Source organism: Onychomys torridus, chromosome 2, assembly GCF_903995425.1.
Source record: "Onychomys torridus chromosome 2, mOncTor1.1, whole genome shotgun sequence".
Lineage (NCBI taxonomy): Eukaryota > Metazoa > Chordata > Mammalia > Rodentia > Cricetidae > Onychomys > Onychomys torridus.
Window position 1 is genome coordinate 105984676 of NC_050444.1, and position 13558 is coordinate 105998233.

The following is a 13558-nucleotide window of genomic DNA, read 5'->3' on the forward strand; positions in this document are numbered from 1 at the left end:
CAAGCGGTCCTCATAATTGGAATCCCAAGAGCTATAACCACCTCATGGAAGCCAGAAACACTGATTTTGAGGGCAAGCTCATTATGCAGTGTTGATGTTCATGAAGAGAAACTGAAAATATGAGGGATATTCTTTATAGTCCTAGACAATATGGGTCTTGTGAACCAAAATATTTTGTTATTCATGAATTCCTCTGTCAGACATAAACTTTTCCAGTACTAGGTTTGTACCTAAGGGTGACACAGTCACAATAGAAGGCTGTTATTGAAGAGCTGATCCTCTACAGATATTCCCACACTAATCATTGAAAGTGCAGAAATTAAAAAAAACAAACAAAAAAACCCCCAGTAAATTAGCCAGGCAGTGGTGGTGCATGCCTTTAATCCCAGCACTCGGGAGGCAGAGGCAGGGGGATCTCTGTGAGTCCAAGGACAACCTAGTCTACAGAGTGAGTTCCAAAGCTACACAGGGAAACCCTGTCTCAAAACAAAACAGTAAAAACAAAACAAAACAAAAAAACCAGGCAAATGGAGGTCCTAGGGAAAACATCAATAAATAAAGCCAGTGCTAAAAGTTGCTTCTTTGGCACTCCTGGATACAGATATGGTCACGAATATAGGAAAGAAACGCTCACTTAATAAGAAGTGGGTTGTTTAAAACCTATCACATTTCCTTGCAAAAGTTTAACTACAATTCAAACACATGGAAAGAATCAATTTGATGAATTGCATGCTGTCACTGGCCATGATATCATTCCTGATGGCACAAAAATTATATGGTGTGTGTGTGTGTGTGTGTGTGTGTGTGTGTGTGTGTGTGTGTGTGTAAATGCCTTAGGTAATATAACGATTCGAAGTGTCAAAAGGTGTACCTCATCAAATAGACTCACTCTTCCTTTTAGTCCTCCCCTTGCTCCTCCTCCTTCCTTCTGAGAGATCTGCCCCCTCCCTCTTTTCTTTTCCTACCTCCCTCACCATCCTCCCTCTTCTCATTTTTCCGTCCTTCTTCCTCTACTTTACTCCTTCTATGTTTCTTCTCCTCCTTAAAATATCCTTTTGAATATAATCTTACAACCCCAAACTAATGGTGTCAAAAGCTAGCCTTGTGCTCCTGATCATTACACCAAGTATCCCACTTCTTAAGTACTGAGATTACAGTCAGGTCACCACCCTAGGTGTAAAATCTTATTTCTTACTACCTATTTCTCTTGTTGGTTTACTTCTGTGTCATATGAGAAGCACTGATCAAAGAAGATGAAAAAGTGTCTGAAGATTGTGTGGTGAGCAGAGGCTTTAAAAACTTCCTCTCCTTGATTCTTTGGTCTCCTCATTTGCCAGAAGAGGTGGTATTTAGTGAATTATGGGCTTTCCATGGTCAGCAGGGTGGTTTGACTGATGTTTGAGCCATGAAACATCTGAAGGTGAGGTAGTATTTTTAAATCTTTATTTTTGTTTACATCAGGTATATACACGTGTATCTGTATACGTGTGTGCACATGTAAGTTGACCCTTTGACATGAAGTTAAAGTCAGTTGTAAGCTGACTAATTGGGTGCGAGGGACTAATTCAGATCCTCTGCAAGAGCAATATTCACTCTTAACTGCTTAATCATATCTCCAGCCTATGCCTCGAGGCAAAGTCAAATGTACTCAAATAAGGTTAAAAACTCACTTTATACTTGAGGATTTACCCCAATTCTGATCATCATGGCTCTATCTCCTGAGTGATGGATGTCATATGTGTATCTTATTTCCAGTATGATGCACTAAAAATTAAAGATAGGCCTCCATGTATACTAGGAAAGAATTCTATTACCTGAACTACATCACCAGCCCTGTCCATTAGGTTTAAGGTTTTAAATGTGAATACTATATAAATCATAATTTAATTTTACTTAAAATTTTCAAACAATAATATGCACACACAAAAATTACATAACCTTTTATAAAGAGCTATACCCAGAAAAGACAAACTTTATTTATATATGAGTTAATGAATTAAGAAAATGAAAAATGAACATGAAGAATAATTATTAACTTATAAAAACATTGAATGAATTTAAATGATATCATTACCAGTATTATTTATAAAATTATAAAAATAAATTTGTGACAAGAATTACCTTATAATTTATGTAATATATGAAGGAAATAAAAATCAGTCTGCAAATTTAATTGTAAGATAAATTCTAAGCTTTGTTTTTTTGTTTTTTTGCCTTTTGACTCTGATTTATTTGATCTATCCGTGCCTGCAAATGACACAGTTGTCTTATCTGTTAGGTTGAAAAACAATAAATAATTCTATTGTTTACAAATACACCATTTTCTTTATCCATTCATCTGTTGATGCTATCCATAACTTGCCTACTATGAATATAGGTGTTCAGTGATTTCTTTTTAAAAAATATTTATTTATTCAAAATTTTTTCATTTTACCAACCTCAGTTCCCCCTCCCTCCCCTTTTCCTGCATCCTCACCTCCCTCCCACTCTACCCCCATCCACTCCTCAGAGTGGGTAAGGCCTCCTATGGTAGTCAACAAAGTCTGGCATACGAAGTTGAAGCAGAGCCTAGCCCCTTCCCATTGTATCAAGGCTGAGCAAGGTATCCCACCACAGGGAAATTCTAAGCTTTTAAGTATACTTTTTGACTAAAATTGTTTTCATTCTTTGTATTAGATGAGCAAATTTCATACATTTGAAGCATACCAGTAGCTTCAAAGTTAACAAAAATTCATTTGGGAGAGAACTTCTAAAATGGATTTGTTGAGAGGAGTAGGAAAAATTGACACAAAATGAAAACCAAAATAGTTGAAAAAAACTCCCAGACACCAACAGAAAAATGAATGAAAGAAAGTGAAAAGAGAATTGGGAATAAGGGGAGGGCATTCAGAAAATGGGAACTAGTGCTTTCCCTATTTAAGATAGAAGTGCACAACATAGTTTTCAGAGAACCCAGTGGGGAAGGTTCAGGACCACAGAGCCCAGAGGACCAGCAGCATCTGCAACATCCACAATGGCCAGGCCCTGTGCTCTCCTGACCTTCCTGGTGGTGATGCACTGCTGGTCAAGCTGTTGCCTGGGATGTGACCTGCCTCAGACTCATCACCTCAGGAACAAGAGAGCCTCCGCACTCCTGGCACAGATGAGGAGACTCTCCCCTCTCTCCTGCCTGAAGGACAGAATGGACTTTGCATTCCCTCTGGAGAAGGTGGATGCCCAGCAGATCCAGAAGGCTCAAGCCATCCCTGTCCTGCAGGAGCTGACCCAGCAGGTCCTGATCCTCTTCAGCTCCAAGGACTCATCTGCTGCTTGGGAGACAAGCCTCCTAGACACATTGTGCACTGGCCTCGACCAGCAGCTCAAAGACCTGCAAGCCTGTCTGATGCAGCAGGTGGAGGTGCAGGAACCTTCCCCGAGCCAGGAAGACTCTCTGGTGGCTGTGAGGAACTACTTCCACAGGATCACTGTCTACCTGAAGGAGAAGAAACACAGCCCCTGTGCCTGGGAGGTGGTCAGAACAGAAGTAAGGAGAGCCCTGTCTTCTTCAGCCAACCTGCTGGCAGGATTGACTGAGGAGAAGGAGTAATTCCTGAGCCAAAGTGTAGAGGACTCTCCTGGGCTGGGATCATGCACCTCACTGCACCAATTCTGCTTTCTCAATGCTCTCACTCATTTGACATCCTTCAATTAACCTTCCTGGGTGTTTCATCAATTATGAGCAATTCTGTATTGTGTATTGTATACACAACTGTGTATATTGTATAGGCATTAGCTTCCATATTCATCCAGTTATTTGTATTTATGTGTATAAACATTTATTTAAGTATAAAATTTAAGTTATAGTATCATGTGAAATTTTAAATTTTCTTTAATATAATAAAATATTTTTATGTAATAAAATTATTTTTCTGTGTTCATTAAGTTTTTATCATATAAGTCTTATATTTTTCTATTATTTATAGTTTTTCATTTTTATTTCTTTAAACTTACATTACCAAATAAGATCCACATACATTGATAGGATACACATATAAATTATATGGTGTTTAAATATAAGCAGACATAAACATCTTTTAATTATCATTTCTTCACATTTAAAAATCCTAAAATCTTATTCTCTAGTGTTTAATAATATATAGTATAAGACTGTTCTTTGTAGTTGATTTGTTGTGTAATAGTGAAGGAGAACATATCTTCTCATTAAATTGTAATAGTGCAATTTTTAAAAATTGTGTCTCCTCTTTGGTAATTTCATACATGAAAACTGCATATTTAGACCATATGCACATTCTTTTTCCTGCCTCTGACTTTTCCTAGTCCTCCCCACCACATTCTCATCCTAATATCCTACCTTGTTTCACTTCTTTGTCTTTTTATTGTTGTCCATTAGTGTTTTCCATATTTGTACATGTATAGGGTGATATTCAACTAGTCTAATTAGTAATTTCCATATTTGCATAGGTATAGGGTGATAGTCACTGAAGAGCAAGTCATCTACCATGGGCCACATCATTGAAGAAAACTGACTACTCTTCCTCAGTGTCCATCAACTGCCAGGGCTCCTCAATTAGGGATGGGGAATTTAAACCCCTTGCCTCTCCATGTTGGAGTGTTGACTGCCTTGATCTTGTCCTCACTTCTATCCCCACAATCATAGCTGCCCTGAGCTCATGAGTGCTATAGTCTGGTCATGATCAGAAGATGTTTTTCAGCAATCTTCCCCAACCTTTGGCTCTACAGTCTTTCTGCCCCTTCTGCAATGTGCCATGAGTCTTGGTTGGGGAAGGAGGTTTGATATTAACATTCCATGTAGGGGTGAGCACTCAGTTGCTTATGCTCTGCTATTCAATTAACTGGGAATTGCTGTGGATATCTCTCTGTGTAAATAAAATTCTGATTGGCCAGTGGCCAGGCAGGAAGTATAGGCGGGACAAGAGAGAAGAGAATTCTGGGAGGTGAAAGGCTGAGGGGGAGATTCTACCACCCGCGACCATGACAAGGAAGATGTAAGGTAATGGTAAGCCACAAGCCATGTGACAAAGTATACATTAATAGAAATGGCTTAATTTAAGATAGAAGAACTAGATAACAAGAAGCCTGCCACAGCCATACAGTTTGTAAACAATGTAAGTCTCTATGTGTTTACTTGGTTGGTTCTGAGCGTCTATGGGCCTAGCGGGTGACACCAGGCAGGAAAACTCTAACTACAGGGAATTTTTATATTAACTACCATATTCTGCATAAGGAAGTTTCTTTGAAGATGGTCAAGTATTTCACTAGCATTTAAATGTAAGTATTTAAAAGGGTCTCTGAAAGTGTGGCCCTTTGGCAAAATACTTATAGCTTCTCCAACCTCCCACGCCATGGGTTCTTGGCCATGTTTGCAGTACAAGGCACGAGTTCCTTTTTTGAAGTAAACCAGATGTTCCATTAAAATCTTGGTTACTCCTGTATGTTTATGTCACTATTGTACTAGTGGGCATTGCTCTCTCAACCAGTCTCTATCTTAGCTCACAGGGTACACAGTTGGATAAGGTATTTCATAGATTCTGCCCTAGCAGCGTGAAAAATACCTTCCCACTGTGATAGGTACCAAAAAAGGGGAAGCTTCCAGGTTAGTATCAAATTGATTCCCCCATATCCTGTGATCAAAGTGTGTGGTGTCTTTGAAATAATATGGAGTTCAGTGTGACATTTGCATCCATGTATGTTGTAATGTACTTTTCATATGATTACTCCTCCGTAACCCAAACCCCAAAGTAAATAAATCAGTAAATAACTAAATAAACAGCCAACTATCATGAAATTAGAATGGGTGCTATCTATCTGTGTCAGTTTACTCTCATCATTATGGAGTAAATGTAACGAAAAGACAGAAGCACGGAAGCCAACCATTAAATGAAAGCCTCAAAAATACAGTAAAATTAAATGAAAAATTATGTGCAGTTCAAATATGCAGTTTTCCTCTCTGGAAGAATAGTCTGGGAGTCTCTACCAGGCAGTTTTGAGTTGAGTGGAGATGGGGATGCAAGGACCTTAATCCCTTACTATACTCAAACTGGATAAACATCCTTGGGCTTGGTTCCTTTACAACTGTAATCAAATGCTCAGCCACCAGTATATCTTGTACACTCATCCAATCATTTCAAACAATGAGTATTTGATGATCAAGTGTGGATTATATAAAGAGTATTTGATGGAACAATTAGTACTTCTCTACTATGAATGAAATTAAGAAAAACTGGAAAATATTTACAGCAATGTAAACAAACCACTTTTTTGAAGTTATTGTTTGGGGATTCTTGACACTCTGGCCCCTGGAAACTAGAGTCACTACAGAAAACAGAACAACTGAACACACTAAAGATAAGAACAGTGATCCTCTAGGATTTATGATGCTGAAATCCAAGCAGACACCATATCCAGTATGAGAGCTGATGTCATCAGGGTGTGGTGAGCACACTCTCAGGGATTGCTGGACAAAGGAAGCACGAGGGTATTGTGTCACTGTGCAGCAGTGAGTGTGGGTAGACTCAAAAGCCACTGAGTGAGTCACATGGTACTTGGAAAATGGCATCTCATTGGCATCAGTATCTCCACACACAGACCAAGAAGGAACGAGCATTCCGGGTAGGGGTCATTGTTACAGATTGAAGAACACTGTAGACGTCAGCGGTAAAAGGTTAGACAGGGAAGGAGATGTCTACATTAGTCCTGACTTTGAGGAACAGTGAGGCACAACCCCATGTTCTTCAGGAATTGGTTCCTAAGAGAGAGCAATATCAGGGAAGCTCTGTCAACTGTGATGAGTCACCCATGGGAATAAACAGAAAAATGTCTTCTGCTTCTTCATTCTGAGGAGCCTCTGTGTTATGAAGGCTATGCCCAACCTCTACACAGTAAAGGAAACTCATTGACTCCCTCCTGGCTGTGAGGAAATACTTCCACAGGATCACTGTCCACTTGAAGGAGAAGAAACACAACCCCTGAGCCAAAGTGGAGAGGACTCTCCTGGGCTAGGATCCTGCTCCTCACTGCACCAATTCTGCTCTCTCAATGCTCTCACTCATTTCAATATCCTTCAACTAACATCTCTGGATGTTTCATCAATTATGAGCAGTACCGCATAATATTGAAGAGACATTTGCTTCTAGATTCATCCAGTTATTTCTATTTACATGTGTAAATATATATGTAAAAATTTGTTTAAGTATGAAATTTAAATTATAATACCATGGGAAATGTTACATATTCTTTATATAACCAAATATCTTTCTTATAAGGAATAAAATTATTTTTCTGTGTCCTCAAATATAATTAGTGTTGTATTTATCCATTCTTTTTGTTGTGGTTGTTGTTGTTTGAGACAGGGTTTTTCTGTGTAGCTTTGCACCTTTCTTGGAACTCACTTTGTAGACCAGGCTGGCCTTGAACTCACAGAGATCCGCCTGGCTCTGCCTTCCAGGTGGAGGAATTAAAGGCATGCACCACCACCAACACCCGGCATTTTCCATTCTTATATACTTTCATACTATAAATTTTATTAAAACTGATACATTACAGCATAAAAATTGAACCCAATAATAGGGTACATTGAGCTGGTTAGTTTTATGTCCACTAGATTCAACCTAAAGTTATCTGAATTGATTGAATATCAAAAGAAATGCCTCCATGTGATGGAACTTCAAGTAAGTCTGTAGGGCCATTTCTTAATTAATACTTAAGGGGGAAATCTTGTCACATTCTGGGAGGTTCCATCCTTGAGCGGATGGTCCTAGCTCTATAAGAAAGCAAGGTGAGAAATTCATGAGAAGCAAGCCAACAAGCAGTACCCTTCCATGGCTTCTGCATCAGTGCCTTTCTGGCAGTTCCTGGCCAGCTTGAGTTTTTGTTCTGGCATCCCTTGATGATGAACAGTGCTCTGCATTCCAGTTCTTGCCCCCTTTTCTGTTCCTGACCTTTGATGATAAACTGTGATGTGGAAGTGAACTTCAAGTAAGCCTTTTCCTACCCAAGTTGCTTTGGTCATTGTGTTTCATCACAGCAATGGCAACACTAATGAAGACAATGTTAAAATTTTGTGGTTCTTAAATCTAAGTAAATCCAACTATATTGTAGTTATCATTCCATTGTAGATAAAAATCCTAGAACTTGTCCTCTAGTGTTTATAAAATATGTAGTGAAGTAGCATTTTGTGTAGTCAATATGTTGTACAACAGTGAGTTAGAAAATATGGCTCCTACCAAACTGTGACTTGGTACAATTTTTACAATTGTATCTGTTCTTTGGTAATTTCATATATCAATGCAATGTATGGACATTATAGCCATGATTTCCTCTCTGATTTGAAATATTCTAGATCTCCCATCATATTCTCATCCCAACTTCAGCTCTTCTTTCTTTTCTTGTTTTCCTTGTATTTCATACCATCTAGACCAATCAGTGTTTCCCATGTTTTCATATGTATAGGGTAATATGCACTGAAGAATGGGTCATCTACCATAGGTCAAACCACCATTAGCCATCACTGCCAGTGGGACTTCAGATTGGGATGGAGCATTGTGAGTCCCTTCCCTGTAAAAGCTGGAGTGTAGACTGGTTTCACTTGTGTAGATCTCTTGCACACAATCACAACTGTCTTGATTTCATGAGTGCCCTGTCATGTTCAGAGATACTTTTCAGCAATCTTCCCCAACTTCAGGCTTTACAATTTTTCTGCCACTTCTTTTGCAATATTTCTTGAGCCTTGGTTAGAGAAGGAGGTCTGACATTGACATTGCCTGTTGTTAAGATGAGTAGATATAACCATCTCACACTTCTCATTCATTGATGGAAAAATCCTAAATCTTTACATTTCTCCAGAATAGAGTATTTTTCTGTATGTATAACCAGCATGCTGTGCAATAGTAAGCCAGAATATAATGATATGTAAAGTAAAGCCTTTATGTTTGGCTTTAAATGAAATATATGATAAGGACTTTTTATCTGAAAAAATTTGAGTGAAAAATTTCAGCAAAGCCTTTGCTGTGTTTGGATTGATCAGCAGAGGGCGAGAAATTGTCTTGAAACTGTTTAAGCCTTGAAGAAATGTTGTGTCTCTGGAGAACCTGCACTTGGTGCTATGTGAGAGCTTGCAGCTGCACTGGCCTAGGTCCTAAGACACTCCTGGAAAACCTGGAGTTCATACTTTTGATATAGTCAAAAGGGAATGAGATTTGTGTGGGATGTCTGCTCTCCTGGACAGCAAGAACAAGTAAAGTGTGGTAGTTAGAACCTTCCCCATCTCATGATAACTTTGTATATGCTTGAAGAAAGTAACTGCAGTGAGCTAGCTGGACGTCTGTCTATTCCAAGATGGCTGCACCCTTCTGCTGCTGTGGAAAATGGAGGCTTAGCCTCCTGTCCAGCTTCTCTTTGTAGTGCAGCAGCGATGACAGTCATCAGACAATACCAGGATATCCTGCTCCTGTGGAACTGTGACTTAGTCCTCTTTGACCAAGTGCTCCAGGCTTATTTGCCTCTGGCTTCCCTGACCTATTGTTCAACTCTCAAATATTGTGCGTTTAACTGAAAACAAACCTCCTTCACACGAACAACTACACCATGACCTTCTAGAATTTATGATACTTCAGCCAAGAAATGCCACCACCGCCCAGCTGATCATTGGAAATTTTAAAGTATTTCATTACCATCAATGCCTTTTTTATGTTTTGGATTTTTTAGACAGGGTTTCTCTGTGTATCCCAGACTGTTCTATAACTCATTCTATAGACCAGGGTAAACTTGAACTAAGAGATCTACCTACCTATGCCTCTCAAATGCTGGGATTATAGGTGTGTACCACCTGAACCATGAGCATCAATATTCTAATTTAGAAACAATATGGATCACACTTTACATTATGATTAAAACATTTATGTAAATAATATAAAGAAAACAAAAATTATGATAACAGGAATTTCAGTAACATTTAAATACAATTTTTAGAGAAAATTTTGTCCTTACAATGGATGAGTAAATTTCAAACACAGAATAGATCTGTGGTGTAATAGTTAATGCCAATTCTATTTAGAAAAAGAAAGTAAGAAAACAGCTTTTTGAGGGCAGCAGTGAAAGGGGAAGCAAAGATGAAAACCAAAATGGCTTAGAAAAAATTCCCTGAAAGAAGCAGAGAATGAGTTAAACAAAATGAAAGACAATTGGAAAGTAGGGGGAGGGCTTTCAGAAAATGGAAACTAGTGTTTTTTTCCTATTTAAGACAGAGGCACACAGCATAGTCATCAGAGACCCTAAGGGGAAGGTTCAGAACCACAGAGCCCAGAGGACCAGCAGCATCTGCAGCATCCACAATGGCCAGACCCTGTGATTTCCTGATGATTGTGATGGTGATGAAGTACTGGTCAACCTGCTGTCTGGGATGTGACCTGCCTCAGACTCATCACCTCAGGAACAAGAGAACCTCCACACTCCTGGCACAAATGAGGAGACTCTCCCCTCTCTCCTGCCTGAGGGACAGGAAGGACTTTGCATTCCCTCTGAGGAAGGTGGATGCCCAGAGGATCCAGAAGGCTCAAGCCATCCATGTCATGGGTGAGGTGACCCAGCAGGTGCTGACCCTCTTCACCTCGGATGAATCATCTGATATTTGGAATACAACCCTCCTAGACACATTCTGTGATGAGCTCTACCAGCAGCTCAAAGACTTGCAAGCCTGTCTGATGGAGCATGTGGAGGTGCAGGAACCTTCCAGGAACCAGGAAGACTCCATGGTGGCTGTGAGGAACTACTTCCACAGGATCACTGTCTACCTGAAGGAGAAGAAACACAGCCCCTGTGCCTGGGAGGTGGTCAGAGCAGAAGTCTGGAGAGCCCTGTCTTCCTTAGCCAACCTGCTGGCAGGATTGACTGAGGAGAAGGAGTAAGTCCCGAGCCAAAGTGCAGAGGACTCTCCTGGGCTGGGATCATGCACCTCACTGCTCAGATTTGGCCTTCTCCAAGATCTCCTTGACTTTGACCTCATTGATTCAACTTCCCTGGGTAGTTACTGTAATATTCGGTTATATTGTGTTGATCTGCAAGGGCATTTGCTTATCGATTCAGATGTTTTATTTGCTTTCTGTTTATTTATTTATTTATTTATTTATTTTTATTTATTAGTTCTTCTACTTGTTTGTCTATCTACATGATTATAGTTATTTTGTAATACCACAGAATTTCATATTTCCTATAAAGTACCAAACGGTTATTGTTAATTTATTTCTTCTATTCAATAAATTTTTTCCTATAGTGTTTAATCTTTTGTGTCAGCCATTCGATCTTTGGAAAACTGCTTGATGCTTCTAAACTCATTCTCTACACCATACATATTGCATAGCTGGACTCCGCAGGAAAGAATACTGAAAGCGATGTGTACTGCTTACTCTTAAGAGGTGAACTAATGCACCAGTCTTATAGTTCCTGTTCTCTATGGTGAAAAATCTTCCTTCTCTCCATTACATAGTACTCCTCCTCTGCATGCACAGCCAGCCGCTGGACAGAAGGAAACCAGAACATCTTGCTTGTGGTCCATTGTGCCTTAGTCCTCCTGGCCTACAATTCTCCCTGACTTCTCTCTGGCCTCCTGTAACTAACATTTAACTCCCAACTTTTACCAGATGAACTTGTTAGGATTTCAAAGATGAGGCAGACCATGAAAACAAAATAAAATAAAGCATACAACAAATGAGGATCTTCCTACATACCATTAAAAAATGAAACATTTATAAGGAAATAATGTAGTGTTACCCTGTCTTGGAGATGGCTTCAATTGCTGATATAAATATCATGACCTAAAGCATTTTGAGGTAGAAATTGTTCTATTAGTTTAAAATCACAGCATATTCCATCACTGACAGTGTTTTGTCAGGATCTTAAACAGGGCAGGAACCTGAAGGCATGGGCTGATATCGAGGTCATGGAGGAACACACTGTCCAATGCCTTGATGCCTCAAGGCCTGCTCAGCCTGCTTTCTAATACTCTCTAGGCCCACCTGCCCAGGGTAGGATCACCTGTAGGGTGCTGGACACTGTGACAGCAGTCATCACTTATTAAAATGACCATCAGACTGGTCTCCAGTGTGAGCCTGTAGAGACATCTTCCCAGGTGAGAAGCCTCTTCCCACATGACCCTATCTAGTGTCAAGTTGACCTTAGAATTATTGAGTGTAAATTCCATTCATAATGGCCTCAAAAACATACCTTGAAATACATCTAACAAGAGACTGAATGCAATTCTTCTAAAATGACACAGGAATTCCCTCTCAGTTTCATTTGGTCTCTCCTTTTTTTTTTTTTTAAATTTTCAGTTTACATTCTAAGCCCAGTTGCCCCTCCCACTTCTCATGCCCTCAACTTTCCCCAACAAACACACCCCACCCCATCATCTATTCCTCAGAGGAGACAATGCTTCCCTTGAGTAGTCAACAAAGTGTAGAATACCAAGTTGAGCACGGCTCTCCACTGCTTCAAGGCTGAGCAAGGCGTACCAGCATAGGGTTTGGGCTCCCAAAAGCCAGTTCTTGCCCTTGGGACAAGTCCTGGTCCCACTGCCAGGGCCCTCACAAGCAGATCAAGCCACACAAGCATCAGCCACATTCCCAGGACCTAGTTGGATCCCATGCAGGTCCCCTGGCTGTCAGTCCAGAGAACCTGAGCTCCCACTAGCTAGGGTCATCTGTCTCTGTGGTTTTCCCTTCATGATCTAGACTCCCCTCCCACTTTCCTCCTAGGATCCCAACTCCCTCTGTTCTCCTCATCTCCAGGAGCTAGTCCAGTGCTCTGACTTGGATCACTGAGTCTTTGCTAACTGTTGTCATTTGTGCATGGGTACACCGCCATCTAGTGGAGCAAGGCAACCTCTCAGAGGCCAGGTGATTCAGGATTACTGAATCTTCCTCTCCCAGCAGCCATCAGTTAAAAATAGTTCCTCAGCTAGGGCTGGGATCTCCTGACATCCTTCCTGCTTGAAACTGGGATTTGGTCTGTCTCCATCATATTCAGACTGTGCATGCAGTCACAGCTGCTATCAAAATGGACCTGCAGCTGCTATATTGTGTCTACAAACCCCTGTGTCCTATAGTCAGAGACTGTCTGTGGGAATCCCCATCTTTCTGCCAGCACTTGTGTAAAGAGTAGTGCCCTACTGAAGCCAGGAAAGACATACTGGTCCTTTCTCAGATTTCTACTCCACGTACATTAACCAATTGTAAGTATCTGTGTCCAGTCAGCTATTGCCAGAAGAATCTTCTCTGAGGAGCACTGAGAGATGCACTTTTCCTGAGAGAGATGTAGAGTGTGATGCATAAAACCAGGCCTTCTGACACCTCGGCCATTGCTCTTGTTCTTTACATTCCTGCTCTCCAGTAGCTTCCTGCTTCCATAGGTGTGTTAAGATTGATATTGCTGGGTAGAAAAATATTGAAATTTTGACTGTGATTGCATTCACTCTGTAGTTCACTTTCCAAAATGCACTCGGTTTGATGCAAAAGTACTTTATTTTATGGGCACTGCACTTTCCAGT

At 40.2% G+C, this 13558-nt stretch overlaps 2 protein-coding genes across 2 annotated transcripts; both read left to right on the forward strand.

Annotated features, from left to right (window-relative positions):
- The first annotated feature begins 3013 nt into the window (after positions 1-3013).
- LOC118578526 (interferon alpha-12-like) lies at positions 3014-3586 on the forward strand. Its single transcript, XM_036179529.1, has one exon. It carries the CDS (start codon positions 3014-3016, stop codon positions 3584-3586), a length of 573 nt encoding a protein of 190 aa, XP_036035422.1.
- Positions 3587-10349: 6763 nt separating this feature from the next.
- On the forward strand, positions 10350-10922 carry LOC118578625 (interferon alpha-12-like). The gene has a single exon (XM_036179729.1). The coding sequence runs from the start codon at positions 10350-10352 to the stop codon at positions 10920-10922; it is 573 nt and encodes a 190-aa protein (XP_036035622.1).
- The last annotated feature ends 2636 nt before the right edge of the window (positions 10923-13558 follow it).